Source organism: Monodelphis domestica, chromosome 4 (assembly GCF_027887165.1).
Source record: "Monodelphis domestica isolate mMonDom1 chromosome 4, mMonDom1.pri, whole genome shotgun sequence".
In the NCBI taxonomy this organism is placed as follows: Eukaryota; Metazoa; Chordata; class Mammalia; order Didelphimorphia; family Didelphidae; genus Monodelphis; species Monodelphis domestica.
Genome location: NC_077230.1, coordinates 289,409,753 through 289,427,610, shown reverse-complemented (window position 1 = coordinate 289,427,610; position 17,858 = coordinate 289,409,753). Strand labels below are relative to the sequence as shown.

General features: G+C 29.9%; 1 protein-coding gene across 1 annotated transcript in view; it reads left to right on the top strand.

Moving 5' to 3' along the window:
• Nucleotides 1–17,858, top strand: part of PSPC1 (paraspeckle component 1) — a 54,599-nt gene that overhangs the window by 30,696 nt on the left and 6,045 nt on the right. The window contains exon 7 of the mRNA XM_001374768.4: nt 14,945–15,002. Within this exon, the coding sequence (XP_001374805.3) occupies nt 14,945–15,002 (58 nt within the window). The remainder of the gene's footprint in view (nt 1–14,944; nt 15,003–17,858) is intronic.

The window sequence follows — 17,858 nt, the reverse complement described above, 5'->3', positions numbered from 1 at the left end:
AATTGCAGTCCATATTCTAAATTTTCTTATAGCCCAGGGAAAGAAATCTAAGGTTTTAGTTCTTAAATGTAAACATCTTAAGGAAATTATACATTAAGAAAATCTCAGTTTACCGTGGACAAAAAAGCATAATCTATTTCATGGTGTTTGCTCAATGATTCGAATTTTTTTACTACTGTTTTTATATTCTCTACAACTTTTCCCACAATGATAAGTGAATCAAATCAGATTTCTCTTTAAATTTTTCAAGGTTCATATGATTTTCTTTTGTGAAAAAAATAAAAAAATTCTTTAAGTGTTAGGTCTCATAAAAGAATGACTTCTTGCTCCATTAATCTGAAACATACTAAATGTATTACCGGGTTGTTTTTACCCAATGTTTTGAAGCATTGACCCAGTTTGGAAATGGGAGAGGGGAGAGGTAGATAGAGAGAAGTGAATTATGGGGAGCACAGTTTATAAGAGGAAAAGGGAAGAAAAGGCATTCAAATCTGTACGAGGAGCATTCTTGAAGTGCCTTTTAAACTGACAAAAGTAATGTTAGCAAAAGCCCATTAACCATAAAGGTAATGTACCTATAAATCCTTAGCATGAAATGCCACAATTATATGGACTGAGCTGTGGTGCTTCAATTAGAAGGACGAGAAGGTAAAGATAGTTTATTTTTGATGTGAATAAGAATTAATGATGGAAATTTTTCTGTCATTTGTTTTTCAGCAGTGAAGAGAATACTAACTCATTTTCCATTTACAATTGCCTATGCTTTAAAAGTCAAATATGTTTCCCTTTGAGTTTCTAGCCCTATTTCTGTTGGTAAGAAATCCATTCTTTTTATTACTGCTTATATACTAGTCATCATAAATTTAATATTGCTTCATCAGAAATTATATTATTACCATATTTTTATGTGTGGACAGGTTGTAGTTTAAGTTGATAGAGGTTTTTATAGCTCTTAGAACCTGTACCAGGGTCATCTTGGAAAAATTTGAATAAACCTTCTGTCAGAATAATGATCTTTTATGTCCTAGGATGCCATTGAAGGTTAATAAGAACTACTAATTGATTACATACAGGAATGAGGACATAATTAAATACTTTGAACCTTTTTATTCTGTACCGTTAATTATTTGTCAGATAACTATTATGTTTTAGATATTAATTCTTCAGCAATCTCAATTATCATTGAATTTGGGGTGAGGGGGCAGGAACATAACTTCCCATCTTTGAAAGTTTCATTGTCCCCTGCTACTCATCCCCTTCAAAGGTCCGTCCCTTTTTACATTTTTTGGATTAGTGGAATTTTAAATGGGGATGAGCCTTGAAAAACAGAGAATATAATCTTTCAGAGCCATAATCTCTCAGAGCCTGTATTTAACGTTTTTGAAGGTTTGTATTATAATATAGGCTCTCCATGTGAACTTGGTCTCTTTGTCATAGTTATTGGAATAGAATTTAAATAGAGGTATACTAGATGTGGTTTACAAAAATTTTGGAGAACAGAAGTTTTGTGAGAATACATATTACTCAAGAATATTTTAACATGCACAGCTGCTATAAAAGTTTATTTAAGGGTAAGTACTTTTTAATGGTTTAATTAATGACTTACAAAATTTAATCTTTTGACATTTTCTTTATTTTTGGCATTCATATATCTAAATCAATTTCCTTTGAATTTTTGAGCAGGAAACATAATCTTAAAGGGATCATTGTTGAGACACAAATAAGGAACTGACTTCAAATGTACCTTGCAAAAAATTTTCATTTGAGAACATCTTTACTTTTAATTCCATACAGTTTTAAGGACAAATGGTAAAGCAATTTTTTGTTGTGACAAAAATATTTTTAGAAGTTCTTAACTAATTCATTATTGGTTTCTAACCAATTTCTATAATTTTGTAAATTATACTAAACATTAGTTGGATATATAAATTTCAAACTAGGTTAGTACCAACATTAGTCATTTTTAGTCATTGGGACCCCAGGTCTCTAGTTGTAAATAGTATAAAATTCAAATTTCAGTGAGTGAGATGGAAGAGTAATGATGGTGATAAAACAAAGTAGGATTGTTCCTTTGCACATTTTTTTCTTGTGATCCTTTAAAAATGTTCTTGTTCTTGCTCTAGTTTTAAAACAATATATTTTGAGTTCCTATAGTATAATTATGAAATGTCTTTGTGTTAATATTGATTTAGAAAAAAATCAGTATATTTAAATGCAAAAGAATATAGGAGTCAATATGAAATTTCAAGTGTTCCCATTGGTAGAATGAATATCTTTTGCTAATTTTTGAAAATTCTTAATGATGACATCTGCCTAATTAAATACTTTTAACGTAAACAGGATTTTTATTTAGTCTTAACAGGAGCTGGGAGAAAAGGACTTCTTTGACACAGTAATTACCTCCTTTCAGGCAAGAGATGAATCATCATGTTTGTGAGAGAACTGTACTTTGTTTCTGTGGTCAGCAGTGATTCTAACCACTTTTAGTCTGGGTTGGTCAACATGGTTGAAGGATTCATGGTCTTATGTTTATGGCTTCATTTGCGCACATGTGTGTGTGTGAGTGATTTCTCTTTCCCTATCTCTGGTTTTTTGTTAACTTAATCAGTTAGTCCTAATTTCATAGAAAACTACTTACAGGGATTTAGGAATACAAATTAAAAGTTGCTGGAATTTTTGAGGCTAATCATCATAGAAATGGAATTCAGATTAGAAATAGTGGAAATAAGAATAAATTGGGAATGTTGTTTAACAAACTAAAGCTAGTTTGTGAAACAAGAAGATTGGTGGGTTGAAGAAAAGGAAATTTTAGTTTGATTCAGGAATTGGTGGTGAATTTGGGAATAGTTGTGAAAAGAAACTGAATAGCAACAATGGAAAATGTCATCCTTAGTATTGTGTAGTAGAAAAACAGTAAATAGAAGTTCAGGACTTCTGACTTTCTATTTATTATGTGATATGAACTAGTGATTTAATATCTCTTGTTTTTCCTTCATCATCTTATAAAATGAGGTGGTAGGAATAAAGCATTTCAACTCCATTTAGCTCTAAATTTTCTGATCCTTTAAATAAAGGCATCACCAAATCTCACCTTGACAAGAGAATTAAAAGGAGTGGAGTTAGCATTGTACAGTGGCTACATATGATGTGTAAGGAACCTCTATGCCATGCCATTGGAACACCTTAAAATAGGTGAATGAAGAGTAAGTTATCTGTGTGCTAATTTCTTTTAAGTCAAATAGATTCCCTAAAATTTGCTAGATTATTGTGTGTGGCCTGTAGCTTCAATGATTTATGTGATTGTGATAATGCCTTTAGGCTAGATGTTTTTATATGAGGATAACAAATTAAAATGCTTGATTGGATCTTGTTCTGAGCTCTAACTTGTAAAAGTCTTAGAAGGATAATAATTTTCAAATTCAATAGGTATATTATCTGTAATCCCAGTTATCTGAGAGACTGAGATTAGATCTCTTGAGGTACAGTGGACCATACTGTTGTGTGCTGAACTAAGTTCAGTATCATTATGGTAAGTCATTGTGACTGGACTGGCTTTCAAATATCCATGTAAGTAGCCTACACTTGGATAGTTGGGATATATTAGTTTTTTTTTTTTAAGGTTAGATACAACATAAATATTTTCTAAAGGCAAATAGATAAAAGTTTAATATATAAAATTTTTTCTGACCCCCTTAGCAAAAGGATTTATTATTTGATTTTAGAAGATATGATCATATTATAATCTGTACCTTTAAAAGACATTTACAACTTCAGGAAGAAATCTTGTGGGAATAATCATTAAAGTCATTTACAATTTCTCATTCTGCTTCTAACCTCAGAATTGTTCAGAATTGTCTCTTACTCCCTCACTCCATGCTAGTATAGATAACATTGCACTTAATCCTAATGCATCAAACCATCCTAATAATGAGGCTGTTCCCTTGGATATTTTACTATTACACTTTTGCAGTTGGGGGTTAATATTTTTTGGCTTATTTGAAGATTACCTCTTGCATACTTTATAACGGATCGGGAAGGCAGCATGTTATAGAAAGAATGCTGTAGTTGCACATGGGTAAGAGGGATTTGTATCTCCTGACTCTTTTTTGTGACCTTGGGTAAGTCACATAATCAAATAACCCCATGTTTCTCAATTGTATCATCTGATTAAGGAGAGATAATAAATTTATGATATTTAACTGAAAACAAGGCTTGCATATAAAAAAGTGTCTTAATTTGTAACTTGATTTAAATATAGGAGGAGTAGCCGAGAGTAACTTATTCATTGAAAATGGTGCAATTATATTAGTGGGTTTGACTATTTTCTGTTGACAAGTAATTAGGTTAACTTTTAAACTCTTGTTATCCATTAAATGTGCCAAGAAATTAATTTAAATTGCTCCTACAATAAAAGGCCTCTAGGATTAAAAAAAATCTGGAGAGTGATAAAAATATAATTAATAAACATTTGAATACTTGGTAAGCTGAAGTAATATTAAATTCATTAGAAAATATGGAGAATTTAATGAGAATGAGAGTAGTTAGAGAAGTTTTATGATGAAGGTAAAAATTTACATTCTAAATGAAAAATGTTTCATAGAAGTACAATGAGTAAGGAAGGGAGGATGTTTTAGGAAGAACAATGGTATTTTCAAAGGTACTGAGTGAAGAAATAAATAGTATAGTTTGAAAACGATGTGAGGAGACCAGCCTTATTGGAATACAGAGCTTGTGTTACCTGTTAGTGCAAATAGCTATTTTTTAGGGGGATGAATTATTTATGGAGTTGAAATTTAGACAGAAGAATTTGTTCTTTATACAATGTATTTATAATAATAAATTTAAGATTGGAATGTTAGAGGAGGGATTATTGTAACAGCGTAGACCTGAATAATCAATTGCTGTAGAAATTGATTTGACTTAGTTTTACCTGCTTGTGGACAAAATAGGCAATATACTTTTAGTTTAGTAATGGACTACTTGGAGTCCCTCGGAGAACCTTGGTTCAAGTCCTACCTGGGTATTTTATTAGTTAGCTAAGCTAATTGGACTTTATGAACCTCCATCTCTTATAGATTATTTTAATAGCATTTTACAGCTAAAAGAGATGGGGAGTCTATGAGTCTGATTAATTTCTCTTTTTCTCAAAAAATTGGTTAAGTGTGAGAAAAAGATTTTGAAAACTTTATTTTTTATATACTATTTTATTTATATATGTGTGTGTGTGTATATATATATATACATATATATACTATACTTACTATATACTATATACTAAAGCCCGATTCCCACTGAATGAATCTGATATTTCTGATGTGACTATATTTGTAAAGGAGAAGTTAAATATCATTAATCCTGATATTATCTAAGTGTGGTTTCATTAATAGCCATATATTATATAGAACTTAGAGATTTCTTCAGTAATTACTAGGATAGATAATAGCTGAGTTAAGTGACACTATTGTTTGAGAAGGGTAATCTGGGAATAATTTTGGCTCTAGTGAAATTTCCCCCAAAGAAGTAAATTTTCAAAGGCTAGTTTCCTCATTTGAATATTGATTTTTTAAAAAATTTCAAATAAAAGCTGTTATTGCAAATATTATATAGCTGAAATCTTATTTTCTGCATTAAAGATTCTTGATTCCTCTCTGTTAAGTCATTATTTGGTGTGAGGTTTCTGCTTTAAGGTTAATGTTACCTATTTGTTAAGACAAAAAGTCAAATTTTTTAGTCTTGTGTGTTCATGCACACACATTTTAAAATCCTACTTCAGGCTTAGTACCAATATTAAGTATCTGTTCCAAGGCAGAAGAGCAGTAAGGGCTATGCAGTTTGGGGTAAGTGACCTTCCCAGGGTCACACAACTAGGAAGTATCTGAGGTCAGATTTAAACTCTGGACTTCCCATCTCTAAGCCAGGCTCTCTATCCACTCTGCTGTCTAGCTGCCACTTATGCATATATTTAAAATTGTTTTTCTAACTTAAAATAAATTTTAATTTCAGTTTTTGGCCCATTGTGATTGAAAAAAAATACATAGAGAATTTCTATTCAATTTCATTTGAAAAATGACTCTTCCATTGTTTTGTTTTGTTGGAAGACCAACACTGGTAGCTTATTTTCTAGAATCTCCATTTTGATACAATAACTTAGTACATTTTAATCAAGATTAAAGGATTGTTACATTTGAATATATGAAGATCTTGAAACTTGAAATCAACCAAAATCTATGTAAATAGGGCCATAAACTTTGTATGTATGTATGTAGGTTTTTTTCCCCCTTTGATAATGTTTTAGTTTCAATCCTCATTGTTTGATACTGAACTTGGAGCCATCATTTAGTGAAAGTTTTATAGATAGGTTTCTTAAAATTTGAATTTCATGGTAAACAAGCATTTTAGTAAAGCCCCAGGCACCATTCCAAATCTTGGGAACATAAGGAAAGTGGAAAACAATTCTAGGCCTCATTGAGCTCAGGGAGTTAGCATGTAAATAACTAAAGATACATGGAGGAAAAAATGGAAGAAACTCAGAGGAGAAGGCACTAGCAGCTCTAGGACCAAGAAAAGCTTCTACAGAAGGTGAACTGGGTCTTGAAGAAAGTACTGAGGGGCAAAACCTTCCAAAGAAAAGCAGCAAGTCAGAAGAGTTGGACTGCAGAGTGTGTGGAAGGGAATCAAGTATAAGAGCCTCAGGAATATAGGAAGAGGCTAGGCTTCTTTTGAAGTTCCAAATGAAGGAATTAATACTTGATCGAAGAGGTTATTATTGAAGAAAAGGTATGTGGTAAGATTATGGAAAAGGAAATTTCTTGGCAACTGAGGGAAAGATGGGTTGATTAGGGAGAGAGTTGAGTTACAAAGGTCACTTATAAAGATGACTATTTTGGATCAGGTGAGAGGGAGGATGAGGGCTTCTTGCACTTTGGTAGTGGCTATGCAATGATACCAAACTTTTCATACCTTGAGACCTTGGAAGAAAGATGGTCTTAAAAAAATTTGGGGGAAAGACAATGAATTTTGTTTTAGAAAAGGCAAATTTGGTATTTCTACAGGACATTCAAATCAAGATGTTGAAAAAGAAGTTGGTAATGCTTGACTAATTCAGGAGAGGACGAGGGTTGGAGATCTAATTAGAAATCATTTGCATAGAGACCAAAAAAGAGTTCAGAAACAGATCCTTTGGGAAAATTCAAAATAAATGGGCATGACATGGAAGAAAAATCTGAAATGATCCAAAGGTTCCCATCATTTATATGAAGTATATTTTCTGCTGCTTAATTGATCATAGATTATTGCTCACAACAGTTTGGCATCCTCATTTAGACTGTCTTCACAACCCTTGTACAGTCTACATAGAAATTTAGTATGTATTTTAATACTATATCGGTATAATATTTAATAGTTATTTGAAAATGTTTGCCTTTTGAATAGATTTTGGCTTTTTATAAAACTTATCACTGTTGGGTGATTTGCTTACCATCACTGAATATTTTATAGGTCCAGTTTATTTTTTAAAAAAGTTGTAATGATATTTTTGATATTTGAATAACATTCTGAAAATGACCCAATTGAAGGGAAATCTGCCTCCTTTTTGAAATAGGGCTTTTTATTTTTATTTATTTATTTTTAATTAGGGCTTTTAAAGAAAAATTTTAAATTACTATTTGGTCACATTTGTAACGTCAAGATGTTTATAGGGGAATACAGATTTATTTATTTCACTTCATTTCTGATGTTGCCTTATGATTTGAAGTTTTGCTTAGCTTTTGATAGAAATTTTATTTTAAAAATAATTGAGAATAAATGTTTGACTTCTAAGGCTGTTTCAAATATAACATCTTTTCTACTCCCAACATTTTCCATTGAATTTAATGAATAAATATGAATAATGAATAAAAAACTTTAAGATGTATAGTGTCACTCCTAATCAATCAGTTATGAGATGTAAGTAGCATAAGAAGCTATGTTCAGTGATTACAGACAATGAATATCACATCTCAATGGTATAGTATTTTCATAGGTTGTAATGCGTGAAGAACATTAGATCTTCAGTGCAGAGATTATGTTTTTAATTGTATTTAGGAGCTACTGACTTTGTAAATATTCTTTGATAATGAATATTCATCAGTAATGCACATTCCTATTTAAATACTTGGCTATATAGCCAGAGACAGTTAGCTACTGATACTATTGACTGTTGAAATTTAACAGACATTTTGCATTTTAAAATTTTGTAATGTTTCTGTGCTTTTAATAATCAGTATATTTATTAAGATTGAATTACTTTATGAAGTTACACTGATTTTATGTTAGGAAAAATATTTTTATTGTAAAAATAAGATTATTTACTAATTTACATTGGCATAGTTGTTTATGTTTAATTTTATGCTATTTGAGATTTTGTAATTTACCAAGTTAAGATGCAGTGTTGAATATTGAGTTAGTCATAGAATCAAGAATACTTTGATTTAAGTATTGACTTTGATTTCCTGCTGGCTGTGTGTGCCAGGGCAAATTATTTAATCTCTGAAGTGCTCCAGATAGTTTTCTGAAACTATTAAATTTAAGGGCATATGCCAGTATTCATTGGTATGTGCATGTGTGTGTAATATGTATATAACCTAATTTACATAGATTATAAAATTATCCTAACTTTATTAAACCAAATTGGAAATTAGATGTACTTTTAAGTGCCATTTTTTACACAAAGGTAATTGAAATTTTTTCTAATTACTACCTGACTAGCATTTCTATAAGAGATAAAGAAAATAAAGAATATGCTAATAACATCAAAGGAGAAGATGGTTAGTAAATTTGAGAAGAGTAATGATGAACCAGTAGTTATAGGAGTAGCTAAATGAGTAGGTATTGGTTTAAAACAAAAACAGATATGATTGATCTATTTTTCTGTTATACCTTGTTATTAAGGTGTTATACCTTGTTATTAAGGTGTTAACATGATTCATTAAAAATGTGTCTTTCTGTCTCCCCTTTTCTTACCCTGTTATTAGCATACTTGTATTGAAAATCTTTTTGTGAGAAAAGGTTTTGTCGCATTTTATAATTTCAGTGTGGTTTTGTTTCCTATGATTTAAAAAACAGTAATTTTTAAAGTCATTCAAACTGATATGAATTTGTTGGAAATCACCATTTAAAAAAATAGTGTGTACTTTTCTTGTTTCTATTAACATTTAAAAGTAATTGTTAAGAAAGTTATATTTTTCATTACTAAAGTAAACATAGAATATTTATATATTTAAGTTAATTCAAATTTCACATTGAATTGTGGATTTCATATTGCATCATCATTCTCTTATTGTTTGAAAATGGTCCAAAGTAAACTAGCATTACACCTTTTATTTACAGACTTGCATTTTAATTAACTGGACCGGAATACTTCTATTCACTTATATTACGGTTACCTGGAAACTTATTCCTTATCAGACATCTAGTAATTCAATGAAATTAAAAGAAATTGAATATAATAAAATGCCAAGTCACCAATCTCGCATCACTGGTATATAAGGAATATAGCAGTATCTTTGTCTCTGCAACCAGTCATTAATATTCATTAGAACTACTTACAAAAATCAAGAGTTGGTTTTTAAAATTTAGTTGTGATAAGTCATTCTCTTTCATGATATGAAATCAGTGGCTTATATTGGACTGGGTTCTAACCCAGAATTTTCTAAAACCAATTTTTTTCCCTTACTCTAAGCTAATTTTTATGACTTAATAATTAATAAGCATCGCCTTCAGAATGCAGACTAATGCATAGTTTTTATATTTTAAAGATATGTATTTTTTATTTTTTTTTAAGTACTTTAGTAGTCTGTATTTAGTTGTGTCAGGAAGTACATGGGTTTTTTTTTTTCTAAACTCAATTCACATAATCAAAAGGTTGGGGGGAACCACTATAAAATGGCCTCGATTTTAAATTAACAAGTATATCTGAAATTTTTATGATTGTTTTAATATACCAATTTATAAAGAATTTTAACTCAATTGCAAATATTATATTTTTTTTCCTGAAAGAAAAAGTATATTTTTAGTTTAATATACAGACTAAATATTTCCAATTATGCCCATATCTTTTTGTATGTATAACATACATAATATATCTTTTTCCTTTGTTACTGGGCAGAAGAAACTTCCTTTGCTTCTTTATTCATAGTATTTTTTTTAAATTAAGCAGAATAGCTGACTTTGAGCTCCTTAGTTCTCTACTGTCTTTTCTATTGGGTGGCCCTATTTCTCCTTCAGAGTGTGACAAGAAAGCAAGTGGCAAAAATTGTAGATGGTAAGTAATTATTTTTGTAAGTAGTGGGGCAAGATGCAGTTCTGCATGGCAGAATATAATTGTCCATCTCTACTATTCTATTTTAAACAGGTATGAATTTTAACCTTAAATATTTTCAAATTAAAATGTGGGCTTTATGGTATTTATTGTATCTCTTAGGGTTTGTCCATATTGAACAGGTTATTTTCTAGTAGTTCTTTATCCTGGTCTATAGAATTTTGCTTATAAGACATTAACATGTAAATTGAATATTTTTTTATTAGTAGGTTTAGATATGATGCTAAAGTTGATGGGATTTTATTTTTTGGAAAGTTTGGATTTATAAAATTTCTAAAAATGATGAATTTTCCAAGTACAGTTTCAATTTGGCTAGTAGTAGGCATGCTATTTAACCCATAAAATGATTTTTACTTTAGATATTTAAAGTTTTATAAAACACTGCCCCCATTGTTTATGTCCCTCATTGTTTCTCCATTTTCTATCCTTTCTGATAACATCCAACGAGAAAGGTGAGTTGTATTGATGATCCAACAGGATTTTAACATATAATATTAATAGTTTTTACTTCACATAGATGTGTAGAATATATTATAGTGTAATACCTTTTTCTTTTTTTGATTTACATTTTTGTTATTTTTAAGTGGATGGGACCTCAAATTCTGAATATAGTCCTGATCCTGCTTTCCTCCTCTTAACTCCGAATTCCTTAAAGAAGACAATGAAATTAAATTGATTAAACTTAACATACATCCTGACTACATGAAAATGATCAAAATTGTGGGATAATTCTTTACTTGAGAATTATTGATACATATATTAATAAGGTTTTTCTGAACACTAGCATAAGAATGGGAAATTTTTAGTTTTCCTGGAATCAAGCTCTGATCATTTTCTTCTTTCATCAAAAATCTTATATTTATATATGGATTTCCTACAAAATTTGCCCCTCATTCCATAGATATTTTGAGTATTTTTGCCACTTCCATTTTGGAAAGCAGTCTGATTTATCCTTATAATGGATAGGAATAACTCGGCATTGCTTTTTTGGAATGTTATAGACAGACTTCCTATACAGTTAAAAGATAATATTGGTCAAGAGTCCTATAAAGTAGCATTGAAAAGGTTCTGTTAATTATAGACTGAGGATGAATAAAATCTTTAATAACTATTTAATGTAGTACTTCTTGTTTGATATTTTGTTTCAAAAATCTGCATTTTAATTGAAAAGTTATTGGTATTTTCAGTTGATTAATTGATATTTTTAATTTCAAATTTTTAAATTCAAAATGTGATTTTAAATATTACCATGAAATGATGTTCATGTAGACTTATTGGGAATACTTTGTGTGTGCGCTGATTTGAGTTTAAGTGGAAAAAAGATCTTTAGTGATACTGAATCTTTCTGATATATTTTTAACATTTGTAATCCTTTTGTTATGAATTCTAATAACATAGCACCATTAATTGACCATTGAATTAATTTTTGAGGTTCCTCCACCTTCAACCCCGCTGCCCCCCTTATTTTCAGCTATTATAACCTGTTATCTTGATTTTCCTTCTCAGCTCTATTTCAGCATGGATTTTTTTATGCCTCTTGAATATATTTTCCTTTTTACTAACCTTTACTTACCTAATTGTAAAAAAAAGGGCAATATTTTAGGGCTAATTCTCACTGTTGAGAATTGGAAATATGATGAAAATATTTAGTAGCATGTCAGTTTTTCATTGTAAAGAAAAATTGTTGCAGACTAATGAGCTTTGAAAAGCGTAAGTACTAAATGACCAAAATAATGAATGAAGGCCTTTGAGAGCATATATTGAGTGGATGTGATGTAGCAGTTCACTAAAAAAAATAATTGTTTCTTAACTTTCATATGATGTATATTAGGAGCTTTGACTTTTTAATTCCTACATTTAATGAAGAACATTTTCAACTCATAGTTTTTCCTCTTTTATACCTAGATAGGTCTTCATCCCAGATGAAAAGCACTTCAACTCAATACTTGTACTCTGTCCCCTTTCCAGGTTACCAAAAAGTATCCTGCAGCAATCCACTTAGAGAAGTGGCCATTAGCCTTGAAGAGGACTTATAAATGATGTTAGCAAGAGAAGGAGGATTGACTTTTCTTGCTTTTGTGGATGTTAAACAAGTATAAAATGACTTAGAATTACAATTTAAACGTTATTGACTTTGCTCAGAGTGATTTTCTGTAAAATAGCTGTCATCTAAACTTATTCTTCTGAGTAAAATTTTGCCAGGAATTGGGCTTATTTACTTAGAAGACTAAAATTTAGACCTCCTTAGATATAATGGGGAGTAATGACCTGACCTGGATTAGCTATTTATATCTGCATCAAAATACTTGTTTTTAGCTAAAAAGGAAAAGGGAAATAAATTATTTCTGTCAGGGAATATTGTAGTTAAAACTGTTTTAAAGCATGAATGATATATCGGCATTGAGGTTTTTGCAATCAGTTCTGGTTTTTTTACCAAAAGAAAATTGTATTTCTTGGAAAACTTTAATAAAACACATAGGAATATTTTTTGCTATGTAGATAGAAACTAGAGATCATAATTTTTAAATTTAGAAAGCTTGAAGAGAAAATGAATTTGAGACATGAAGGGGACAGCTGGGTAGTTCAGTAGATTGAGAGCCAGGCCTAGAGACAGGAGGTTCTAGTCTAGGTTCAAATCTGGCCTCAGATAATTCCTAACTATTTGACCATGGGCAAGTCACTTAACCTCCATTGCCTAGCCGTTACCACTCTTCTGCCTTGGAACCAATACATAGTAATGATTCTAAGGTGGAAGGTAGAGGTTTAAAAAAAAGACATGAAGCATATATGTGAATAAGTTAATATAACATTTTTTATAAAAATTTAACAACTTTCATTAGGAGTCCTTATGATAATAGTTTTAAGATTGGTCAAAGACAGTGTTAAGCCTTAGGAAATATGTGAAATTACTTTCCTAAAACAAAACTAATTGAAAAAGCTTTTCATTCTTTAGAAGTTCATTTTCATAAGGCCCATATAATCTATTTTTTTTAGGATAAAGGAATTTATTTATTCTCCAATTTAGCTTTCTTCTGGGTGAGAGGAGGTAACTGATTCAAACATGATGTAAACAGCATACTTTGATTATAGAACTAGTAATATTAAAAAATAATCTTTTTAGTGATTTTTTAATTAAAAATTCAAAAATTTATATATTTTTAGTCACACATTGTACTATAACAACTGATAATGACTGTGTCTTTAAGTGAATGGTAAATGTTTTTCAATGTATTCAAGGTAATGATTCCTAATAAGTTAATACTTCAAAAAGGGTTATTGTTAAAAATATTTCTTAAAATGATGGCTGTCCAAATAAGTTATTCTTCTATGGTGCCAAATATTATTTTGTTCTCCTACCACTAGCTTATGGTCCTGGTTTGAGTTTCTGTTAGACTTGAATAATTTATTCCATACACAATTTACTTTGTTTTCATGGAAAGATAATGGCTGAAAATTGGAGCATCTTAAATCCAATATTTATAGACATCTATGCATGACTGATGTTTTAAGCTATTTCTCACATGAAATAGAATTTTGGAGGTTTATTTTCTGAAAGATGTTTGTCAAGTATTTTGGCCTCATGTTGGAACAGGTGCAAAAAAAATGGCCTAATATGAGAGGGCTTTGTAGGTAATTGTTATCTGGATAAATTACACAGTTTTAACTCACTGGTTCAAAATGCAAATGTTTTCAGTATTTACAACTGACAAAAAGCAAATCATATGCCAAAATAGTGTTGTTAGTTCTCTGCATATTTTGAAATGAGAAGTTGCACTGGAAGATTTATTCCTGTCTATGTTTAGGTTGATCCAGCAAAGTTAAAGCACCACATGGAAGTGTGCTGGGTATTTATAATTCCTTATCTATAGCTGGAGTACTTATTGAAGGGTTTTCTGTCTTGGTACCTTTCTTGTTCTAATTTCAAAATTAATCATATTTTTATTGCTTGAGCATTTTTCATTCCTATTTTTCCATATTATTGTTGGCTGCATTATTTTAGTGCTTAAAATAAAACTGATTAGATGGAAGGGTGTAAACCCTGAAAATCTATCCTTTTAATATTCATTTGAATATTTATCAGAGAGGGAAACTAGAGTAAAGCTAGGGGATATGCCTAACTTAAAATTTTAAGGGATATTCTTTTCAAGGTATTGCTTACTGAGTATTTTATTGTATGCAAATTTCTTGAATTTAAGCATGGAAACAATGACTTCCAATTTTACTTTTGGGATCTGGGATGGAATAACTACTATTTGGCAATAGTTTTTGTATATGATGGTTATGATTAGATTTGGAATGAATAGTAAAAATGAATATTGTAGCAGTAGGAAAAAGAATTGAGATGTTGACATTTTCATGAAATTCTTGTAGTGTGAACAATATATTGGCATTTGTAATAATGTATACTAAAAATTTGGATTTTTTGTTTTAGGTTTACGTAGTGGTTTTTTAAATAGTGATTGCAAATATTTTTGTACTTTTATAATGGAAAATGCTGTCCCAATTTAATCTTTTGTTTTATTTTAGATGGGAAATATAAAATCATAAGATCGATAGGTTGACTGTGACAACTATGTTTACTTACAGAGAGAACAGGAAATGAGAATGGGTGATTTGGGTCCCCGTGGAGCAATAAACATGGGAGGTAGGGATTTGAAGCAAAAGGCTTCTGTAACTTACTTAAAATTCTTTGGGACTGTATATGTTATTTATGGTGTTTACTTTTAATGACAGACTTAATATTAATAAGTTCATGGAATTAGTATTTTTTGCATTGATAGTGAAATCAGGTGTGTTATTTCAATAGTTGAAATTAAATTTTTAAAGATAATATGCCAGGAAAAAATGTGCATCTTGTTTAAATTTAAAAGTTACAAATGGTCCATTTTTTCATTAGGGTCTATATTTCTAACTTTCTTTTTCAAAATAGTCTTATTTATATTATTAAAAATTAAATTAATGCATATGTTATTATAATTAGACTATCAAATCAGTATCCAGTTTTTTTATTTTGTGCCTTCTTTTGAGGGAGTTTGTAAGAATTTTGAAAACTTATTAGTTTCTAGGAGTTTTTAAAAATCTGAATTGTTAGAAATTGTATTTTTTATTTTCTCTAGATTCAAGCATCAATTATTTGTGGATAATTTTAGTGAATAGTTACTTAAAACTTAAAATTATACTTAAAAATATTCCTCTAATATAACACTTTTGACTGAATTAACTTGTTCAATATCTTAAGGGTCCATGGTGTTATCTAAAAATTTTAGTTTTCCAGAAAGTTATGGTGGTCTTCTGAAAGCAGTTAAGTTGATTTTTTTTTTGTTTTTAAATAAAAATTATGAGAAATGATAAATCAACATAAATACTATCTGGTAACATTAGCTAAGCTTTCCATGGTTTGTGGGATGGGGTTCACAGTCTTGCAGATAGCCTCCCTTTTATTTGACCGTTTTAGTTAGGCCCACCTATTCATTCTATACTCCTGAGAATTTGTAAATTCATGCCAATTGAATTAAATGAAAGGTAACTCGAGAATTACCATGTTGCTCTTTTTTAATTTATTGTACATAATTGCCATTCCTCATTAACATTTTGTCATCCAGAGTTAATTGAAAACTTCTTATTAGATCCTTCACCACTGGGAACTTTTATACTTAAGAGTTTGAGATGACTATACAATGACATAGTTATTATTTTATAGTTATTTTATGTAATGAAACAAGTGGAAATAAATTTCCAAATTAATTAGAGAAAGAGAAGATCATTATGGAATAGACGTAACTTAAAATGAGACTACATTGTAAGTTCAAGTTATGAACATTAGATAACCTTGGAGGAATGAATAGCATAATTTGAAAGCTATTTAGATTATAAAAATTAAATTTTTTTTCAGGAATCCTTTATTCTTAGATATTATCTCTTAGTAAATAGTTCTCTTAACACATCTAGTTTTGTTTTTTAAAACTGAAGAGATTGTCAGAATTCCTTTTGAAAGGCTCATATTATAACCTGTTAGCATCAACTAGGTTAATATGACTAATGGATGGACAGTAGGAAAATATCTGGTTAATTTGATACATAAATCTGAAATTTAGATGGCCAACTTAGTATGACTTTAATTGCCATATTTCATATCAGTTCTTTGTTTATAGAAGCTTTCTTTCTGATAACTAGTTGTGTATGGCAGAGATGTGACTCCTTACTCAATCTTTCAACTTTATATTCTGTTGCTTCAAATTGGACTTTGAATTAAATTGCTTGTGATTAATCGACTAGGTGATAAAAAATAATGGGCTAATTCTTCTAAAATATTTTGTTGATGGGGTATTGATAGATTATGTTTCTAATTCCAGGGTTAAAATAAATATTTGTTAGAGATAAGATTCTTTAAATACCTTGCTGATGTCTGATATTTAATATCAGTTAGGAGAATCAGAGTGCTTTAATTTTTCCCTAGTATTTTGTTCAGAATTAAAATATATAGGCAGTGTCTTACTTGTAGATTAGAAAGAAAAACCTATCCTTAGTGTATAACCTCATCCTTCCTATACTTTAGCAGACTACCAGTATTATTTGACCTGTAATTATAACAATTTGGCATTGTAAAGAATCTTTAGGGTACCCGTTAGTGGAATTGGGCAAAAAAGTTGAGGAAAGCTGTAATAATTTAAGTGGAGTTGATCCCATTGCAGACCTTTAAACCCATGTTTTCTGAGTTGTGTTCTTTTTTCACTTTCTTTACATTATTTGAAATATCTCTAGTGCATTTGAACTTAACATTATATTTTCAAAATAGAAAATACCTCTATTTACAATAGTAAGACAGTGGCTACAGTCTTTCAGATTCATACATTTGTAGAATAATTTAGTTTGCTATTACCATAGGGAAAGAACTAGATCTCTGGGGCATAGGGGAAGGTAAGTAATTGTGAAATATGAGATGTTCTTAATAGGTCTAGGAATAAGAAATTATTTCATACTTTAAGCAGTACCCCACAACTAATAATAATGCTGTATTTTATATCAAGTTACATGAAGAGTAAAGTAGGTTATTTTGGGGTGTTAGTTTGAAAACTACTGCTATTACAAAAGAAAAATGTATGTCAATTTTGACTAATAGGACATTACTTGTAAGTTGGGAATTGTCTATATTGTCAATATTTAATAGAAGTCTCTTGATTTATACTTTTTACTAAATGGAAGGCTAATAAATAGAAGATCATATCTATATATAGTCCTTGTACCCACAGTTGTGGGGTATAGTTATTAAACCCCACTTATACCTTAAATCTTGACAGTATTATGATTGATATAACTGTAATATAAAAATCTGGAACTTCAGTTTTTAACACATTTCCAGTATAATATGCACTCTCTTGGATTCCACGAGATAAACAGAATTTTAATCGGCCCTTTGATGATTTGGTTATATTGATCTTATGTTATATTTATTATATTTGTTTATAATTTAAGCAAATTTAGAAAGTCGCCTGAAATTTTG